The sequence below is a fragment of the Capra hircus genome, chromosome 13 (genome assembly GCF_001704415.2).
Source record: "Capra hircus breed San Clemente chromosome 13, ASM170441v1, whole genome shotgun sequence".
Lineage (NCBI taxonomy): Eukaryota > Metazoa > Chordata > Mammalia > Artiodactyla > Bovidae > Capra > Capra hircus.
In genome coordinates, this window is record NC_030820.1 from 61,269,189 (window position 1) to 61,291,012 (window position 21,824).

Genomic DNA, 21,824 nt, shown 5'->3' on the forward strand with positions numbered 1-21,824 from the left:
AACAAGCTAGTTATAGAACAAGGATCAAACCCACGTCTCCTGCACTGGAATTGCGGAGTCTTAACCGCTAGCAAGTCCCTACTCAGTGACTCTTGAAAACGTCTGGTCATTTCTGCAAAGGCCCCTGCAGTGGGCCCAGCCTGCCACTGTGCTGTGCATCTTAGGTGCAACTGTGGGTACCGTTTAGGAGCGACCGCAACGGCGCAGGAGTAAGTCAACAAGACGGGAAGCATGATTCAAGGGAAGCCCATTGCCACTCTTTCCAGTCCAGCCTCCCCTTCAGATGTCTCCTGCTGTGACCAAGCTGGAAACCCTGAAGCCACCTGCTAGGACCTGTCACACAAAGCAGGGCCTCATTTCGTCATTTAGTCACTTGACCTGGCTTCACCCTCTGTCTGGGGAGTCATCGTGGTTACCTGTTTTCTGGCTGCCTCCTCCCCCAGCCTCCAAGCGCGCCAGGCCTTTGACCCAAGACCTCCTTGGCGCCTAGTTCTATCTGTGGGCTGGGGTTAGAGTGGCGTGAGAAGTAGGGGCGACTTTCTGATGAGCTGAAGCCTGCCTGCCGCCACTGGCACCACGCCCAGGAGGACAGGCTGGAGGGAAGCCGGTGACCGGTGGGGTGGAGGGAGGCAGGGATCTGCTGAAGCTGCCACTCAGAGCCAGAGCCCACAGCAGGCCCCCACAACCTTGAAAACACTGCTGAGTGAAAGAAGCCAGACACCACGGGACAGACACTGGGTGATTCCATGTGGATGCGACAGCTGGAGCAGGCATGTTCGCACAGACAGAAAGTAGAGGAGGGGCTGCCAGGGCATCTGGGGACGGGAAGTTACTGCTTCACGGGGCTGCAGGTTCTGTTTGGCAGGATGAAGAGTTTTGGAAAATAGATGGTAGTGATGACTGCTGGGCAGTGAGTATAACTATAACGCCATCGAGTTGTACACTTAAAATGTATTAAAATGGCGAGTTTTGCATTATGTTTTATCACAATAAAGAAAAATGGCTCCTGCAAACAAGAGAGCAAAACTAGCCAGGGGGCACCAGGGCAGTTCCTACTTGGTGAGGATAGAATAGCCCCGCAGAGAACAGGGTCCACGCATCTTGAGGTGGTGCCCCTCTGGTGACTGTACTGCTTGAATAACATTTTCTAGTAAGTTTCATAAAAACGCAGAGCTTCGTTCCCCCTCCCCCCTGCTTTTTTTTAGGAAAAAAAAAAAAAAATGTGGCCGCGCTGTGCGGCTTGTGGAAGGAGTTTAGTTCCCAGACCAGGGATCAAACCCAGTCCCCTGCAGTGGAAGTGCTGAGTCCTAACTGCTGGACCACCAAAGGGATCCCTTGTTGAGTTTTTGAAAGCCATGTTGTCATATGCAGAAATGTTCATTCTCCCAGGACTCACTCACAGGGAGTCTCAGGAACTGGCTTGAAAAATGGGCCCAACCTTTCCTTCTATTAAGGGAGCCCCTCCTGGTTCTGTGGCTTTTCTGACACAGCGTACACTGGCCCCACCAGCACAGACGCCCAGTGCTGTGGGGAAACTAGAATTCGTTTTTGTGATTGTGGGTTCTCTTCTTCTTGCCGCCCCACCATCCACCCAGACCTGACCTCTTCAACCGGGGCAGCGGGGGGGCACGCTGGGATCTGCCCACCCCCTCACCTCCCAAGCCCCGCAACTCCACGAGGCCAGACGCGCTGTGTGAGGCAGACCCCGCAGCCACACTGAGACATGTCATTCGAAAGAGCCGTGGTTCCTGTTTTGGAGTGAGCGTCTTCAGATGGAGAATGTGGCCGTTTGCATTTTGTTTCCTCAGAGACAAGGCTGTCTGCTGAGAAGTTGCTGGACAATGTGGTACGTGAGAAGGGCCTCCCACCCTAAGGGTCCCCGGTCAGAGCCTCAGATGAAGACTTCATCAAGTGACGTAGCAATATCCTCTGTGTTTCGTAGTCCTGGGAGGCTGGACACTGTGTTCCTTTACCAATGGTCACCCGTGTCCTGCCTGAAATGCCGTGAATTCTTACAAAGAGGTAACTTAAGGAAAAAAAACAAACAGGGCCTTCCCTGGCAGTCCAGTGGTTACGACTCGGCACTTCCACTGCAGCGGGTGAGGGTTCCATTCCTGGTCTGGGAATTACGATCCTTTGCACCTGGCGGCACGGTCAACAACAAAAAAGTAATATCAAAAATATAAAAATAAAGAAATAGAAAGAAAAAATTTAAAGCCAAGGTTCAGCTTAGTGTAGGGCAGGGAAAAGCCCACAGAGGCTGGGAAGGTGCTCTTGGGAAGTGAGAGAAGGGGTCTTCCTTGGCCTGTTCCCTCCGCCTCATGTCCACAGTTCAGAAACTGCTTCTGGTGCCCAGAGGTGAGCCAGGAGAGCTCAAGAAGAGGAGGGTGGATGCCCTCGTCGGCGGGGGGCGGGTGGGGGGTGGGGGTGGAGTGGAGCAGGACACCCTGGGCACACAGACGAATCCATCAGAGATCCGTGTGCCGTGAAATGCTTGCGTCCGCAGTTCCAGAAGTGAGGGCTCTGTCGGGGAGGCAGGACCTTGGCAGGCAGGAGACATTCCTGGGGAGGGAACGCGCCAGGGAGCTGGCTGTGGGAGGTCAGGGCTCGGGCCACACCGCAGCCAAGAGACAGGCAGGCAGGTTTTTGGCAGCAAGGGAGCCGCATGGTTCTGGGAGAGATAAGCACCACACACACAGACTCATAGGAAGGAGCTAAGGAACAGGGCCAGTGGGGGCTCCCTGGAGTCACGTGTCACGTAGGGAGGTAGGAGATGAGAGAAGGTGAACCCACGAATGAGGAAGCAGCAGCTTCCCCAGGTTCTGCCAGACGGGCCAGGTCCCTGCCGTGGTCAATAAATACAGGGGCCACGCCTGAGCCACCGCAAGGAACCTGAGACCACCAGTGAGTTCAGAGCTAGTAAGGGTCATGGAGCCGAAATAACCCCTTAGGTGGCTGGTGAGAGAGGCAGAGGAATCACCCGAAGAAATGTTTCGACACCTTTTTGCCAAGAAACCTGAAACCAACCCCAGCGCCAGACCTAGCTTTATAGGCTGTTGAAAAGAGCCGATGACGCAGAGGCTCTCCCCAGGCCAAGCCGAGCGCTGACCACAGCTGGGCCTCAGTGACCGGGCCATTCAACGCAAACTCCAGCTGAGGAGATGGCCCGGATCCTCCAGGTGGAGCACAGCGTGGCAAATTCTCTTGAGTTTCCACCCACAGGAATGGAAGAACTCCTCAATCCAGAGACACTGTAGTTTCTGGGTGCCAGGGCAAGAGCTCCCAGGGTCAGGGCTGGGTGGGTGAAGGATGTGTGCGCAATAAGGGCCTGGCGCAGAGGAAATGTGGAACCGGCCAACCGGCCATGGGGTTCAGATTTGGAACTAGAGATCCCAGACCTGGGGTTGGCTTAGAAGGTGATGAAAAAAAATCCCCTCTCTTCCAGAGAAGCGATCAATAGGTCAGCAAGTCTTCAAGGAGCACCGAAGGGTGTGCATTCACGGTGGGGATGGTGGGGGGAAGGGCACAGGGCCGGCCCCTGGGCCCAGCAGGGTGGGACTGACGGCCAGTCCATTAGCGCTCCAAGGAGGAAGAGCTCCAGGGCCGCTGGCGTAGGTCCAGGCAGCTTTGTGGAGGGGGTATTTCAACAGGACTTCTGTTCAGTCACTCGGACGACAGCTACTGAGCCCTGCCAGGGCTTCATGCAGACCCTCCTGCGTGAGGCTCCCAAGAACTCCCCAGTTTACAGATGAGGCAACCTCCCCAGATTACACAAGGGGTGAGCGTGAGAATTGAAAGAGGGCACGCCAGCGCAGGAGAGGCTGCAGGGGCAGAGGAACGAACCAGAATGGGGTCACGTGGGGCAGGACAGGAAGTGGGGGGCTCTGGAGCAGCCAGGCAGGGAGGGGGTTGAAAACCACTGCAGGGGTGCCACCACCTGAGTGGACGGCTCTGGCTGAGGAGGGACCCTTTGGGGGGTAACCGGCGCTGCCCGCTGCTAACTCCTCGTCTGCAGCCACGCAAACAGCATTTTGTCACGTCAAAGAAAAGTGAGACGTGCCCTCTCCCGAAGTCCTTCTTCTCAGCGGAGAAGGCTGGGACCAGGGCACACCCGGCTCTCATCTTTGCCTCCTCTCCGCCCAGACTCGCTCCGGGGCCGGTGGAGCTGGGAGGCCCTGGAATTTCCCATCCTCGGACTTCCTGATCCTCGCAGCCTCCTTTGTTTGTGCTCCTGGCGCTGGGGGAGGGCATGGGACTGTCCAGCACACCCTCCCACCACCACCTCCGCCCCCTTCTCTCCCCTGCCCGGGACAAACCAGCAGAGCAGCAGGGGAGGCTGCTCTGCTTCCTTTCTTTCTTTCTAACACGAGGCCAGGAAGCAAGGCGCCCTCCCAGCCGCCCCTCGAGAACTCTCCATCCTGCTCTGTGGCCCCTCCCGCCCCACCTTCCTGGGACAGGAACCTGGGGCCTGCCTCTGGGGCCAGGCGCAGGCTCTAAAGGAGGAGGGAAGGCTGGCAGAGCAGAGCAGAACAGGGGTGCCTGTGGAAGAGCAGTCGGTGCAGCTGACCACATCCAGAGAGGCCAGCCTGGTGGGCGGAGACAGCGTCTCCACGCTCTCAGCTGGGGCAGGAGATGGGAGGACCTGCCAGCTGATGACAGGGGTCCAGGCACGAATGCCTCTGACCATTGAGCAGACAGCAGAGCCTTTCAGCCTCTAAGGCTCTCCACTAGCAGCCTCCAGAAACACTTTGGCCCAGCGGCCAGGCTGTAGGTGCTTGCTTGGGAGGGTGACTGTGTGTCTCTTCGTGGGACACCTGGAAGCTGGCAGCCTTGCGTTTGGCTGGGACAACAATACTGGGTGGAGTGGGGGACAAGCTGGTGTTTCCCAGGCACCCGTTGCACCAAGTGCCCTACAGAACGGGCTCATTTAATTCAACTTCATCCTCCTGAAAACCCCAAGAGAGAAGTGTTGCTCCCATTTGCTGATGGGAAGGTAAGTTCTCCTGTTTTCTGGGGGACCTTGGGCAAGTGACACCACCGCACCACCTCTCTCAGCCTCCTCTCCTCAGCTGTGAACCAGGTCAGACACCTCCCAGGATCAGCAGCTGTCACGAGCAGCTGATGTCCAGAGAGGTTCTCTAACCCGCCGAGGGACACACAGCAGGGAGCAGGGCAGCACAGCCAGGCCTGCCCGACCCCAAGCCCACCTTCTGAGATACTGAGGCCATGCTGCCTCCGGCTCCCTTGAGATCTCCTCCTCTCCCTGCCTGTGGGCAGCTCCACTCCTGGGGACAGGGAAGCGGCATTCAGCCTGAGGACAGGCAAGGATGGGCAGGGCGCAGACTTACTCTGCCTGCCCTCTTCCTGCTGGAGCCCCTGGACACAGAGGCTCCAGCACAGAACCCACGAAGCTGGACACGAGGGCCGTCCTCCACACCAGCGGGGAGAAGGCAGCAGAACAGACGGAGCCTGCAGACACCCCAGAGCAGTCCACACACACAGCCCCTCCTGGCCTGCCTCTGTTCCCCCAGGTTCTGTGTTTGACTTCGCCAGTTGCTATGGAAACGATAAGGGCAGCACAGGAGGGGACAGGCGGATGGGTGGGCAGAGATGATGCAGCTACTACCAGGGCCTGTGCCCCTGGGACGTGGACCCGGGCAGGGTGGGGAGGACGGCAGGGAAAGTCTCCTAGCCCAGCGGCAGGTGCTAAGGGGGCTGTCTTAGCACAGGGGTTGCAGCTGCTGAGCCGGGGCCAGGCCATATGGGGCAGGGGGCCTCCCTCAGGCCTCAGGCGTTATCACAATAACTGCCACAGCCTTGGTTCCCTCGTCCTGTGCGGCAGCCCTGCCCTAGGCACAGGGTTTAACTCTCAAATTTCATCAGGACCCTGCCCCTCTCTCCCGCTACCAGGTAGATGCCATTATTAACTCCATTTCACACATGAGGAAACTTAGGCTCAGAGAGGTGAAGTCACTTGTTCAGGACACACGGTTACTGCGCGGCAGAGCTCAGATTTAAATGCACTCAGTGCGGCCCTGGCGCGCCTGGCTCTTAATCCAGGAACCCAGCACTTATGAGGGATGAACTACATTAACTCATGTCCCTCATACATCAGCGGCTCTCCGATGAACTCAGTGAAGTGGCCGTGGCCTAATGGCCCCCAAGGACAGGAAAGCCTCTGGGTTTGTGAAGTGGCTGCTGTCCAAAGTCGCATCAGGGACCAACTACCAGCCAGGAAAAAGACTCTGATGCTGGGAAAGATCGAAGGCAAGAGGAGAAGAGGGACGACAGAGGATGAGATGGTTGGATGGCATCATTGACTCAATGGACATGAGTTTGAGCAAACTCTAGGAGACAGTGAAGGACAGGGAAGCCTGGTGTGCTGCAGTCCATGGGGTTCCAAAGACTCAGACATGACTGAGCGGCTGAACTACCAGCCAGGAGGAAAACCCCCCTGGCATCTACGTTCCAATGCCCTGCTGTCGCTGGGCGGTGCTGTTGGTTTTCACCACATTTGATGGACGCCACTGGGGCACCGCCTGAGGAAGTGGCTCACCCTTCTGTTCCCATCCTCAGGCAAACACCCCAATACCCACCGACCTCAGCACCCTTTGCAGGCCTGATGCCTAGGAGCCCTTATAAATTGCCCATCTGGGCACCATTCCTCAGGCTTGAGTTATGGTCACACCAGCCAAACGTAATGGCCCTTCTTGCTGTGCCAAAGCCACCTTCAAACAGGTGGCTCAGACTTATTGGAGGGAGGCCTCTGGGACGTTCAGGTTGAAACTTTGAGGGGACTGAGGTGGGGGTCCTTGCAGGGAAGAGCTAGAGAGCGTGGATGTCTGTCTAAGGGACCAGCTTGGACTGATCACACATGCTCTGGGCATTTTCTCTGTTTTCCCTATTTTTTGGCTTTACTGTGTACCATGCAGGATCTTAGTTCCCTTACTAGGGATCGAACTTGTGCCCCGTGCAGCACAAGTGTCGTGTCTTACCACAGGACCACCAAGAAAGTCCCTCTGGGCATTTCAATTCTAACCAATCCCCACAGATCTCCTGGGTGTGCACTGGGGGTAGAGGGCAGGGAACAAACACTTAGGGAGGCCTACTACTAACGGCAGGAGGGTGGCTGTAGGGGAAAAAGCCGCATCCAATGAGGGCTGTGCTCCTGTCCCTAGGGAGGGCACAGTGAGACCAGATCCACGTGGACACTGCCAGGGGTGCGGGGGGAGACCTGGGTGGAGAGGACTGCAGAGTTTAGGAAACGGGGCAAGGTGGCCATTTCCATCTGCAACCTTGGTGGGAAAAGAGAGTGTTGAAGGGCAGTAGGAATGTACGGTTGGTTTTTAAGTGAAACTTGACATTTAAAAAAAGTTAAAAACAACAACAACAAACCAAACCTAAAATGAGGCTCTCTGGGCAGCTCCATGGACCCACGCTGGCCCCTGGGCATTATGACAGCTGCTGGTCGTGCACTTTCCTGTTCCTGCCAGCAAAGGGCAGGCCCTTCTGGGGGAGAACCCCTGCCCTGCACAGCCTCCCCCAGGTCTCCAGCACGTCCACCTGCTCCCCTACCTTTGGGCTCCAGGCCATTGGAATTAAAGTGCATCCTCTTCTGACACTCCGTGCAGCTCATCAGGAACCGGGTCACGGCTTCCCGTGGAAGGAAGGCGTAGGTCTCTGCGATCTGGGGGAGAGAGGAGGCTGGCTGTTATGTGGATCCGTGCGGAGGCAGCTTGCTCACTGGGTCACCAAGGGATCTGCTTTGGTGGCAGGCACTTGGCCCTTGCCAGGAAGGGCAGGGATTTGAGGAGCAAGAGGTAGATGTCTTAAGAGTCTCAGCCATAGAAATGAGTCAGTACTTTCGCAGAATACCAGTAGTTTTAAAATTTTAAATGAAAGAAGCTTAAAAATTATAAAAGCAAAACACTGAAACATCGTCTAGTCTATAACCTGTGTTCTCATAAATTGGGAATATTCCTCTCAGGTCATTTCATCACTGCTACTGAAGAATGAGTTGAGAAACACTGCTCTAGGGTAGGAGGAAACAACTCCCACTCTCAGAGAAGGATAAACTGAGCCCCACTTATAAATCTACCAGCTGCGGGCCTACAAACAGAGCCCAACACTCTACAGGCTGTTCCTTGATCTAGTCACAGACCCAAGAGAGCTGTGAAATGCCTCAAACTGGACAGGCTCTCAGGAAGCCCCGTGTTCCAGGCAAGGTCACAAGGCCCAGAGAAGTGAACCAATTCACTTAAGGTCACACAGCTCTTTATAATAGTGCCAGACTAGAGCCGAAGCTCCAGGTTGCCCCCAGAGCTGCCTCCAGAGGGCCTCCCCTAGCTATGGAGAAAGAGTCAGCAGTGTGGGAGGGAAGGTGAAAGCGATGCCAGGGAGCACAAGAAAACGGCTGGATCAGGGAGTGGGGAAGAGGTGGGGTGTAGTCCCAGCAGCTCAGTCCTCTCCTCTTGCTCTGGGTTTTGGGGAAAACCAGGTTGGTCCTGGTTTGGCGGCCTGAGGGGGCCGGAGGGACCTCTTGGGCCCAGGTTCTCTGGCTGAAGCCGGCCGCTGCCCGGTTGCGGGTTTCACACATTTCCCAGAGCCCAGGCCGTCTCGCTCCTCTCCACTAAGGGGCAGCATCACCCCAGCATTCCTCCATCCTCGCCGCAGCCCGGCCGGGAAAGTTGGCCAAGGGCGCTGGTCAGCCCACAGCAGGGGATTGGCAGGGGGTGGTGCGCTGCTCTCCAGGACACACCTGGTCTGTTCCTTCGGGATGCACACGTGCCCTGCTCCATCTCTGTAGTAGCCAGGAAGGGGGGCAGGGTGGGGAAGAGAGGAGGGGACTCAAGAGGGTTGCCAGGCTCTCCTTCCCCGCGGCCCCCGCCCTGCGGCCTGGCCCTCAGAGGACAGGCTTGGGCTCTGCTGCCTGTGGAGCTCCATGGGCCAGTCCTGCCTGGCGGCTGGCTGCAAATGCAGAGTTAATTTTGGTGACACAATTGTTATTTCTCAGCTGATTTGATGCTCTGCGGAGCAGGCAGGCTCCTTGATGAGTTATCTCCCTTCCAAATTCTTTGTCTGATTGCCTTCCTCTGGAGGTCAGGAACAAGGGCAAACCCCTGCTCTCCGATTAGAGCCAGTGGATGGGAAGGTGTGAGGGCAAAGACACGGGGCTGGGCTCTCCTGCCACATACGGGGACATCTTTATCCCTAGCCTGGGGCCGCCTGAAAGTCTCAGGGCAGCGGTCCCCTCTCGGGCCCTCGGGGTTGGGAGGGACAGGTCCTCTTGAGGGGCTGACAGCTATGGGAGTAAAGGGAAGAGGGAAGGATGCCCTCTGGGTCAGGCAGAGGGCTGAGGCTGAGTTGGGCCAACAGATGACCTCCTAAGGAACTGAGCTGGGGCATCCCAGGTCAGGCCTCAGAAGAGCTGAGCTGAGCATGCGGAGGAGGAGGGTTGCAGTCTGCTGGGAGAGGAAGAAGGGTTGATACCATGGGGAAAGCCCGACTTCAACGCATGGAGCTCTTTGACCGCTGGGCAGAGACAGATTCTACAAGGCTCAGGGAGGGCCTGCCTGGCCGAGCTGCTCTGCTTAGGGCTGCCCATGGCGTGGCCAGAGGCCCTGCTTGCCGCCTGCCCCACTGAGGATACAGGGGCAGTTACCAGAAAGTGCCCAGGGGCCTGGGCCTTAGCAGAGACCCAGCAGATGCCAAGGCTGGCTGGAGTGCCACAGGGAGCTGATGCACTGGGTGCACAACTTCTGGCTCTGGATCCCGTGGAAGGGCAGATGGGCGAACCCAAGGCAGGTGGGTGAGAAGCCCTTGGAGCTGTCAGAGGGCCCTATGCAGCTGGATGGTCTGCAGCCTCGCTAAGAGCTCCCGTGGGGCGTCAGTAAAATGTCCAGCTCTGCGCTGCTGTAGGGACCTGAATGGAGGAGGATGCCTTCCCCCACCAAGGCCTTCAACCTCCTATGGGCATCTTTTGGTTCACGCTCCCGCTTCATCCACGTGAGAAATGGGACCTCTGTTTCTGTTTGGCTGCACAGATGCCCGAGGCCACAGGACCACAGGGTGAGCTGAGACACAGAGGATCATCCCAGCTGATGCCCTAGTCAGCAGGATGGTGGTTTTCTGATAGTTTTAGAGCTACAGACACTGTTCTGGAAATAGACTCTTATCCTGAAGCCCAAAACGTGACACAGATAAAGACGGAGCTGCTGCATTTAAGAAGGGGCCCATCCCCGCCCAGCAGCTCTCGGCGGCCCTGGACTGTTGCCTTGCTCTCAGGCCCCCAGCCTGGACGTTGAGACCGGTACCTGAATCTGCCTTTTACATTTTTCTTACTGGGAAAAGCTGAGTGAGATTTCACTGGGAGGGAGTGCAGAAGCTATTTGCAGAGTCGCTGACTTGCAAGGCCCCATTTTCACTCCCCAACTCAGAGGCCGACAAAGACAGATGAGGCCAATTGGGGGGATTTGCACCACTTTACAAGATCCTCCTTCTGCCCTGCGGGCGGATTAGCACGTGGTGGGCCTGGAGCAGCTGCTGACCACATCTGGCCCCAACTCCAAAGTGGTCTGGGCAGTCAGATCAGGGCTCCAAAGCCTGACCTCGCCTTCCAGCACCCCGGGAGAGAGGAAGGAAGCAACAAGGCTCTCTCTGATTCAGGTGGGTGCAGACATCAGGGCTCAGCTGGTAAAGAATCTACCTGCAATGTGGGAGACCTGGGTCAACCTCTGGGTTGGGAAGATCCCCTAGAGAAGAGAACAGCTACCCACTCCAGTATTCTGGTTTGAAGAATTCTGGCCTGGGTTCAAACAGTTGGACACAACTGAGCGACTTTCACTTTCATGAGACATCAGAAACAAGCTTCCCTGGTAAAGAATCCACCTGCAATGCAGGAGACCCCGGTTCAAGTCCTGGGTCGAGAAGATCCCCTGGAGACGGGATAGACTACCCACTTCAGTATTCTTCAGCTTTCCTGGTGGAAAAGAATCCGCCCGCAATGTGGGAGACCTGGGATAGATCCCTGGGTTGGGAAGATCCCCTGGAGGAGGGCATGGCAACCCACTCCAGTATTCTTGCCTGGAGAATCCCCATGGACAGAGGAGCCTGGTGGGCTACAATCCATGGGGTCTCAAAGAGTCAGATACGGCTGAGCAACTAAGCACAGACATATCAGAAACACTCCTTGAAAAAGGACCAGTCCTCTATGTGGGCTCAGAGAACTTTGTAGAACACACAGCTCTGCCTTGGCAAGACTCCCTGGGATCCTCTGGACCTTAGGCCATGTGGCATCAGAGGCAAAGTTAAGGCAGGGCTTCCTGCCCAAGACGGGGACTCCCTGTAGTATCTGTTGTCAATGGTCATCAACCCCGGCTCATAGACCTACAGGTTCAGTAAGCTCCTTACCTGCCCTCCCCGATCCACTGCTGGACAGCGGTAGGTGCTAAAAAGTTCTTTTTCTATTGAAGAGTGTGCCTCCTTTAATGCTTTGAACAAGATTGCCCATCTCCCCTGCAGTCCGCTGCTCCCTTGGGCACCCCAGGCCTGTAAGACTCCATTAAGTCCCAGGTGCCCCCAGAGACAGCAAGGCAGTCCCAGAATTCAGGTTTGGCAAAGCATACACAGATAGATCCAAAAACCCCTCCAAAAGGCCTGATGCAAACACTGAGGTGCCAGGCTGTACCCCTCTGCAGCCATCAGCACCGAGTCTCCTAGCAGGCATGGATGGGGCTGAAGAGCTAGGCTTGGGTTGAGGCAAACGGGAGCAGGTGAAAAGAGGAGGACAAAAGCGTCCCCATCACCCTGCCCCCCCAAAAAGAAAAGGGTGACAGATGGGGAAGTGGGAGAAGGGAGAGGAGGTGCACGGGGGAGGAAGGGGGTGCGGTGGTCCCCTTGGCTGCACACCCACAGCAGGAGGGCCTGGCCTGCTCCCTCTGCCTTGGCCCTGCTGCTGAAATTCCAGCTCTGAGCGCAGCCCAGCTGGCTCGTTGCCAGTCATGTGCCAGCTCCAGGCTGGGCAGCGGGAAGTGGGGCACGCGGCGGGCATATGGACGAGAAGCCAGGAAGTGCAGAGCCAAGGGCTGGACGTCCGCTTGGCCCAGAGACACAGAGCCTGGTGGGCGCAGCCAGCCTCGCCCTCTCTGCAGCCTGAAGGTCGCCAACCCCAGCCTTAATGAATACCCAGGAAGTGCCTGAGGGTAAGGTTTGGGGCTGGGTACCCATGGGACCAGGGAAATCACACAGTCCAGTCGGCCTAAGCCTATCTACTTTGACAAGCAAGTCAGGAGGCTTGTGAACTGGCCACAAGATGTTTGCAGCGAGGCAGCATGTCTAGTGGTCAGGGCACAGGCTCTGAGCCAGATGCCTGACTCTGAACATCAGCTGGGTGACCTCAAGGCAGGCTTAATCATCTTTCTGAGCCTCGCTTTCCTCCTCTGTAATGGTAGCGCCTGCTTCATCCTTATACCCTTCATCTGCGTGATGGCTCAGAGAGCCGGCGCAGGGGACGTGCTGAGCGCACAGCCAGGCATGAGCCGGCTCCCAGCATGGCAACCTCACTGCTGAGAAAGTGCAAGGGGTGTCATCAGCACCAAGGGGCCCACACGGGCCCCAGCTCAGGAGTCCTTCCCTCCATTTATGATCCTCCAGTGGAAATACCCTCAGAACCCCCTTCCCACAAGTCACTGCCCAACACACAAGTGCTGAGCTGCGGGGCGGGGCAGGCGGTACAGTCATCTCCTGCGTCCCCCAGCCCGACCCCTCCTCTCTCTGAGGCCTTTGGCATGTGGGTCCATCCTGAAGACACATTTAACAAAGGTCATCTTCTGAGATCAAGGACAAACCAGATGGTTGGATTTTTTTTTTTTTTAATCAGGTCATATGGGGAAATTATAGACTTATACAGGCCACCTCTGCCATACTCCAAGGCTATTTAGAAAAGAACTTGGAAGGGTTGGCATCTACTTTGGGTAAGGAAGGCCCATCACAGAGGGGCAGGTCTCTAGGAAGCCAGAGAGAAAGTCAACCCAGAGCAGGGAGTGAGACGCTGGCTGAGCTGCCTCAGCGCTGTGTGACCTTAGAGTGGCAGCTGAACTCCCTGGGCCACAGTTTCCTTAACTGTGAAACAGGCCACGGTGCCTCCATCACAGGACTGCTGTGAGGCTTGAGTGAACACAAAGTGCTTGGCTTCCTGGTTTAGTGGTGGGTGCCGGACAAGTGGTTCAGAGCCGGGCATAAGCCGTGGCAATGGGGGCCAATGGGAGGACGCGACCAGAACCCAGGCAGGCTGTGGCCACCGTCCCCTCGACAGTCTTCCATGTGACGTTTCCCATCCTAGGTGGCCGCCTCTGCTCCCTTCTGCCTACCCAAAGCTTAGACTGCTAGCTGACCCGCCACCCTCTCCATGAAGGCCCCTTGCCTTAGCACTGAATGCTGGTGTCTGGAGGGACCTCGGCTGAGCGCCCAGGTGGCTGGGTTCTTATTCCCCTGAAGCTAGTCTTGGAGACATTTCTGTTTCTCTCAGCATCCCCAACCCCAATCAAGCTGTGCTGTCCTTGAGGGCGGGGCCCAGGTCCTCAGAAGTCCCCTGGGGAACTTCTGGCACTGACTTCACGTTGTAGGGGACTGAACGCACTCACACACGGGGAGTCTTAGGACAGGTTTGGCACAGAGCGAAGGCCATGGAAGCGTTTGCTCTGCTGATTATTATTATCTGGCCTCCCCCTCCCCCAACCGCGGGCCCCAAGCCTGGGGGATGGGGGGGGAATGGAGCGAAGCAGAAACCAGGAAGAGGAGAGCTTTCCTCCTGCCCTCCTTGTCCCTCTCCTTCCCTCCCTCTCACCCCCTTCAACCTGCTTCTCCTTTGTGCTCCGACCACAGAGCCCGCCCCCTCGCCCTGTGAGCCATCTCTGGCTGCCATGTCCTTGCCCCGTGCCCCCCTGGATCCCCAAAGGCCGTTTCATCACGCCTCAGCTCCCTGCCCCGCCCCCTGCCCAACATGTGCGGAGCCCATGGCCTCCTGCCAAGGCCTGGGGCTGCCAGCAGAGGCCAAGAGACAGAAATCTCACCGCTCGGTAGGTTTTCTTCTGCCCAGCGTGCTTGGGGGCTTTGCCGGGCTCCGCTGAGCTCTCCACATGCATCGAGTAGATGATGTCAAAGAAATCTTCCACCACAGCGACCCGCTTCAGAGAGATGCCCTCCGGCTCCGACAGGCCATCTGCCCCCTGCGACAGGGTGGACAAGCTGTGTTAGTGTCAGGGATGACGGCGGGGTGAGAGCTGGGCCCTGGGGCCGGGCAGTGGGGCGGAGGCAGGCTCGCTGCTGCTCGCTGACCCCTGCCAGGCCTCCTGAGGGTAGGTCTGGGGGGACCTGGAGGGGACAGGAGCCTGCTCAGAGGGCCACAAGGAGGGGGCAACCAGAGTCAAGGGTGGCTGCTGCTATGAAATCTACCAGAAACAATGGGCAGAGAGAAACAACAAGGAAAAATACAAATTAAAAACCCAAGAGCCTCCATGTTCACAATTTCAGACAGATTGTGCCAGACTCAGGCGGGGAGCTTTCGAGTTGCACGCTGTGCCAAGACCATCCTGGAAGTCTCTGGGGAGGTGGGGAGGGGGGTGCTAAATAGATGCGTCCCCATCAGGAGCTCGCCAATTAGCAGTAACCTTTTACTGTGGTCCCGGGCTGGGGGCCCAGGGGAACGGCTCACATCACCTGGGTGACTCCTGCCTCGCCCTGGCCTTTCAGAAAAGCTTTTCACCGCTGCCTGCCTCCCTACTCCAGCAGCTGAGCGCCAGCAACAGCACCCGGCCTCTCTGTGTGTGGAGACACAGAAATAACACACACAAGGCCATGTGGAGGTGGCAGGCCGTGTGAGTGGGGTGGCCGTGGGGCCCCCCTGAGCCTCTTACTGGGCTGGCACGAGTGTTGTCAGCTGGCCCCGAAAAGGTGTGCCAGGATCTCAGGGACACTGGGCTCTCTGCCACCCTCTCCGTAAAGGCAGACCTGGAGGGCTCTGGGGGCATCAGAGAGGAAGAGCAAGCAGAGGGGTGGGGGTGGGGATTTAGGAAAAAGGAGGCGGGCTTTTCTGTAAAAGTGCTTGGAACACAAATCTCCCGGAGGATTCTTCCCCAAAGGACCCTCGCTCAAGAATGTCGGCTCTTTAGAGGAGGCAGTGGAAGTGTGTGGGGCGGGGGTTCTTCTGTTGGCTCGCAGCTGTCTCCCTAGCACCGAGAACGATGCCTGACACATAGTAGGCTCAATAAATAACTGCCAAATGATGGCCTGGTTACAGGTAGCTGCCAGGAGGGGTAGTTTGGCCACACGCTTCTTCAGTGTCAGGTGGGCCCCATCGTTTAAGTGGCTGTGTGACTCTGAGCAGGTATCTTGCTTCTCTGAGCCTCGGGTCCTTCATCGAGAAAATGGGGATAACAGAAGGCCCCTTCCCACAAGCTATGGAGAGGAGTAAATGAAATATGCGTCCAACTCTTAGCATCAAGCTCGAACACAGGAACTCCTGGATAAATATTGTCATTAAGAAATGCTTTGCCGACTGCCAAGTTTCCCCTAGCCAGGATGGGGCTGAACATTGCAACCAGCCTGGGAGACTGTGAGGGTCAGGACCTGCCTATGGGACGGTGGCTGGTAAGTGGAAGGGCTGGCCCAGGACGTCGGTCTTTGTCGTCAGAGGGGAATCGAGGCCACACTGAATGTGATGCTCACTCACAGCACATTCCAGCCAAAGTCAGGGTTTGCTTTTATCCTGCAACTTTCTCAACCTGCCCTGGTAGGATAGCGGGGCTGTCTCTTTGCCAGGAGCCCACTTGAGAGCAGATGGGAGAGGAAAGGCCTCTGGGGTGGAGGCAGTGCCCATGAGTGATGGTGCTGGCTGGTGCCCTCACTGGCCTTGCACAGGCCTTCGAGCCGATGGCTTTCTCCCAAGTTAGCATCCATGGCGATGGGGACTTCTCAGCAAGTATCTGGGGGGGGGTGTATGTATGCCCACCTGTGTAGAAAGAGTTGCCTACTGGTCCTGCTCGCCTGCTGCGAGATTGTAGGCAAACTCTTCAATCTCCCTGAGCTTCACTTATGAGGTATAAAACTCCATACTCTTCTCTTCTTAAACCCCTCAGAAGTTGCTGTTCTCTCTTTCTTGAGGGTATCTGAAGTCCCCCTCTGAATTCCTGGGCTCATCAGTGACTAACTCATTTATTAGCTGATGTGTAACTACCAGCATTTTAGAGATCTTCAAATACTGCTATGGTGGAGCTGAATGGGACATATATTATGACAGGTCAGTTATAATACACTTTTAACCAGAGGTTCATGTTGGCAAAAACAAACAAAAGAACCTCTAAGAATGAAGGTATAACTGGGTTTCTATTTCTTGATCAGGCTGGGTTCAGTTTATAAAAAGCTGATCTGAACACTTACAATTTGTATACTTTTCTGTGTGTCTGTTGGGCTTCCCTTGAGGCTCAGCTGTTAAAGAATCCGCCTGCAGTGCGGGAGACCTGGGTTCGATCCCTGGGTTGGGAAGATCCCCTGGAGAAGGGAAAGGCCACCCACTCCAGTTTTCTGGCCTGGAGAATTCCATGGACTGTATAGTCTATGGGGTCACAAAGACTCAGACATGACTGAGCGACTTTCAGTTCACTGTGTGCCTGTTAATTTGCATTTTGCTTTGTTATTTTTTTTTCTTAACACCAAAAGTGTCTGCTAATTTTAAAAGTGATATTTTTTTTTAAAAAGTATAATGGGGTAGATAGTTCCAAATTTTGATAATTTGAATCCAGAGGCATAATGATGGGTTTAGAGATGCCTACAAGTGAATAGACCTCTCTGGTCATTAAACTGCTTAAGGCCAGAACACAGACACTCATGGAAAAAGTTTACAAAATTGGATGAGAAGGAGTGGAGGAAGAAAACAATCTGATGAAAGACAATATTTTAGATAGGTGGGATGGAAAAGTGTCCCCTAACCAGCTTGGTGACCTTGGGCAGGTCACTTTTTGACCTCTAAAAACTCATTTTCCTCACACCTGTAAAATGAGCCTACAAAATCCTAGCTGGATGTGGTTCCAAGGCTAAGTAAGAACATGTTAGGCATCTGCCACATACAGGCTTGTAAACATTCATCTCTCCCCTTCAGACCCGCCGAGTGTGGGCATTCTGTATTTAGGGATCCATTCTCATCTCCTGTCCCTCTAATCCATTCAGGTTACAGAAGGGGTCCCCCAAGGTAATACGCACCAGCAGAAGAGATACAAAGTCTTATGCAAAATAACCTGCTAAGAATGTCACACAAACTTGGAATAAGCTTTCCTAAAGTCCAAGTATAATTAACTAACCCAGATTAAAAGCAAAACACATGCCCAGCACCTGGTCTGCCTCTGTCCCAGTCCTCCACCTCCATTCATAGACAGACGTGGGTAATCAACCTGGCCCAACGTGACCACAAAATTATCTCGGAGAAACTTTTCAGGGTTGCTCCCTCTTTAAAAATGGATTATGAGGACCACTTCCCAGCAGTTCCCATGCAGGGGATGTGGGTTCGATCCCTGGTCAGGGAACTAAGATCCTACCTGCTGTGAGGCAACTAAGCCCTCAAGCAGCAAGGAGAGAAAGTAAGCAGGCTGCAACGAAGACCCAGCATAGCTTATAAAAAACAAAACAACACAAGGACTCTGCTCTTCCCTGCTGTTCAACCCTGAGTCCTGTAATCGGTCTATCTTAACTGCAGAGATGTACACAGGAAAGAAGAAGGCCCTTAGCAACCAGAATTCAAACCACACAAGGTCTGCAGAGCCACACCTTGAACTGTCCTCTGGTGAGCTGCGGCCACCTGGACACCATGTGTACTGCACCCTGAGGGAGGAACATCAGGATATCTGTGTGGCCTTCAAGGAGAACCCTGGGAAGAGAACAAAGGGATCCCACGGCAGTCACGTGCTGCAGGCAACTCTGTCATGCCCTGCGTTCACAGAGGTAATAACCTTCATGCTAAATGCTGCAGGAGAGGCATGCTTTTCCTAGCTGAGAATCCAGACGCAGTACTACAAGGCAAAAGCTGCTAATTAAGGGATCGGACAGCACCTTCTCCTTAGCCTTGGGATGCCCCTGCCAACCACCTCTGCTTAGTACTCGAGTTAGCTTAGTCTGATCCATAGCCCTAAGCAACCTGGGCCCTGGGTTGACAAAGGAAGCTCACTTCATTTACAGGCTGGATAAAGAGTGGGACTGGATGGAGCTTCTTGACTATTCCCCACTTCCTGGGAATGCCAACCAGGAGTGATGGCATGGAGCCCTGCAGCACCCCCTGGGAAAAGCCATGAAACACACACGATCAGTTGTGCAGGACCAACCTCTGGGGCCTTCCTGCGTGGGGGAGAATATTGCCATGGTAACATACTACATCTTTTAGAAACAGCTAATTCCAAAACAGCCCATCAGACTTGGGCCAACAAAACCAGACGTGGCAATAGCTTTCAAAAATTCAAGGAAGGGGGTTGCCTGGTGGCTCGGTGGTCAAGAATCTGCATGTCAGTGCAGGAGACAAGGGTTCAATCCCTGATCCAGGAAGATCCCACATGCCTCAGAGCAACGAAGCCCAGGTCTCACAACCACGGAGCCAGTGCCCAGAGCTTAGGGGCTGCAACTACTGAAGCCCATGTGCCCTAGAGCCTGTGCTACACAGCAAGCGAAGCCGCTGCAGTGAGGAGCCCACACCCCACAACTGGGGAAAAGCCTGCAGGCACCAAAGACCCAGCACAGCCATACATAAATAAATAACTCTTAAAAATTCAGGGAGGGGCTTCTCTGTTGGTCCAGTGGCTAAGACTCTGTGCTCCCAAAGCAGGGGGCCAGGATTCGATCCCTAATTGGGGAGCTAAGATCCTGCATGACATACAGCACAGCCCCACCCCCCAAATACATAGAGCTGCAAACTTTCTTGAATATTACCATCTTCCTTAAAACCAGCCTATTTGAGTTCTAAAGGCCAGATTACGAGTCATTGAAGAAATCACCAAATGTCTACTTAAGTAAGGCTGGTATTTCAGAATATTTATAACAATGGTTGGGCTTCCCAGGTGGTGCTAGTGGTAAAGAACCCACCTGCCAGGACAGGAGACTTAAGAGACTCGGGTTTGAGCCTCTTAAGTCTGGAGACTTTAAGAGACTCAGAAGAGGAGGACATGGCAACCCACTCCAGTATTCTTGTCTGGAGAATCCCTATGGACAGAGGAGCCTGGCGGGTTACAGTCCTTGGGGTTGCAAAGAGTCGGACAGACTGCAACAACTTAGCATGCATGCACGCATGCACGCACAACAATGGTTTGCAAAGTGTGGTCCCTAGGCATCACCTGAGAACTTGTTAGAAATGTGATTCTCAGGTCCCGCCTCAGACCTACCAAATTTGACACGTTGAGGGTTTTAATAGGCCCCCAGATGATTCTAAGGCAGGACAAAGTTTGAGAACTGCTGATTAGAATGTCTCTGTGATTGAGACAGGGAGGTGGCTAGTAAGGCAACTGGCACTGGATAATGAATATAAATATTTTCTGTGCTGCTGGGCCTAATATATTAATACTTTCTTCTCTAGTGAGTGACCATTTTCCTAACGGTGGGGACAAAAGATTCTTATTGGGCAACATGAGTGTGAATTTGAAACACCTACCCAGAGACTTGCTGGGGATTATGGGTAGAAGGAGGAGTGCCCAGCATCCTGACATTGGAGTTTTAAAGTCCTTCCTGGTGAGATTAATTCTTAAGCAGGTCATCCCTTGACAAGTCTTTTCTGGCTTCCTCAGTTTCCTCAAACAATCTAAATGCTCAATATAAGGAGGACTGCTGCGTCCAGGGCTGCAGACCTACAGGGAAGATGAGTGTATCCTCCCAGGCCCCTGCCCGGGCAGCCTTATGGGCTGTTGTGAGGAGTCATCCTCAGGTGAGCTCCTGAGTCTGACTGAATCTTGCCTGTCTCCTCACTCAGCCAATTAAATGGACTCCTGACCTTGATGGCAGAGGAGGTTCAGTTGCAAACGGATTGCAGTTCTGTCATCTCCACTGGAACTTCAAAGTCACTGGCTGGTAATAAGTTACACACTTATCCAGGTGGGTGCACCCTTTCAGGCCACCAGGGTGCCATCTAGCGCACCACCACCACCATATTAGAGGCAGGTGCCTTCCAGCAACCAAGTGTCTATGATTAAGAGAATGTGGCTAAACAGTGGGGACATTTCTCAATTGGGTTCCTTCTTCAAGAGGAAGAAACCACAGAAAGTCCGTAGGATGAGCCCTTTCTGTGCAGCTCTCAACAAAGAGCAAAAATCAACGAGATTGCCGTTACAGGAAAAAGTCCACGAGGAGAATCCACCCCTGGGGAAACACATCTTCGGCCACCGATTGTTTGGGAACCCAGGACTTCAGGGGGTAGATTGTATGGGCAAGTGTGAGGATACTGCTCCATCCCACGTAGGCCAGCCAGGATGACAGGCAAAAGCTACAGCAAATATTAGCTTCCTGCTCCTCCCAACTTGGAAGTGGGTAACAGAGGATGAGATGGTTGGATGCCATCACTGATTCAATGGACAGGAGTTTGAGCAAGCTCCGGGAGATGGGAAAGGACAGGGAAGCCTGGTGTGCTGCTGTCCACAGGGTTGCAAAAAGTCGGACACGACTGAGTGACTGCACAGCAACAACCTCCCGACTTCTGGAACTGTCCCTCTCGTGCCCCAAACCACATTTTAATAAGTTCAGGCAGGACCAAGGTTTTGGAGATGGGGGTAACAGTTTTGGGGAGTTCCCACAAAAGTTCTCCTTTCTACAATAAAAGAGTTCTTTCAACTCCTGGTAGGGCTGAAAGAAGACCAAGGGGAAGGAGTCAGCTTCCTGCAAAGGGTCCTCAGAGAGAAACAGATGGGAGACAAAATTTAAAAAGCAAACTGAACTAAGAGAATGAAAAGAACAGGAAAGCAGAATGAAGACCCTCACCCCAATATCCAGAAATTCTCTCCTCAGAACCTCCAAGAGAAGCCAGTCATAGTTTTAAAAACGATCAGATGACTAATGGGGGCTATTGTTTTAATGGGACAAGGACAGTATTTGAATTTCTCTCCTGTATGAATACTATCTACCTTCAGATTGGAAACCCAAACCAAAAAAACTCAAGATAAAGATTCACGCCAGAAATTTCTGGACCCATGGTTATACCGTAGCCAGAATTTCTGGACCCATGGTTATACCGTAGCCAGAATTTCTGGACCTATGGTTGCACTGGACCCATGGTTGCACTAGGCTTGGACAAGACTGAGGGATGAGACCACCCCCCCCATAAATAAATAAACACAAAAACAAGGCGTGGAAGACTCATTGTAGCACCTGCCTCTTCTCCACCCCATGCACAATCTCCAACTGCTAGTGCGGAGTGGCCACCGCGGTGCACCTGCCATCTGGAGCAGCCCTCATATATTCCAAGACCTCCTTTCTGCTTCGCTGAACCTCCATCTTCTATCAAATCACGCCAGGGACCAAAAGGCACACCCCAGGCCACAGGGCAAGGTGCCTAGGATGGGGCCCCAAACAACAGCCATATCCTTCAGCTTTGAATATTTCTTTTTTTTCCTTTTGTTAACTCTTGGGATGTCTGGAAAGTGAGGGGCGGGGGAGAGAGAAAGGGGGGAGCAGTGGTCCAAAGTGCTCCCCTCTTGGCCACAGAGGGGCAATGACCCGGGTTTAAGGGATGGAGGGAGGAGGTAGCTGGGGCACTTGCAGGCCAGATAGGGTAGGGCCTGAGGGACAGAGATTCTGGCCTGGGGGGTGCC

The 21,824-nt window shown here is 54.5% G+C and overlaps 1 protein-coding gene across 2 annotated transcripts in view; it reads right to left on the reverse strand.

Annotated features, from left to right (window-relative positions):
- The window catches only part of NOL4L (nucleolar protein 4 like), a 132,348-nt gene that overhangs the window by 66,494 nt on the left and 44,030 nt on the right, over positions 1–21,824 (reverse strand). For both annotated transcript variants that reach the window (XM_018057704.1, XM_018057705.1), the window contains exons 2-3: positions 14,070–14,225; positions 7,576–7,687 (exon numbers count right to left, since the gene is read on the reverse strand). In XM_018057704.1, the coding sequence (XP_017913193.1) occupies positions 7,576–7,687; positions 14,070–14,225 (268 nt within the window). The remainder of the gene's footprint in view (positions 1–7,575; positions 7,688–14,069; positions 14,226–21,824) is intronic.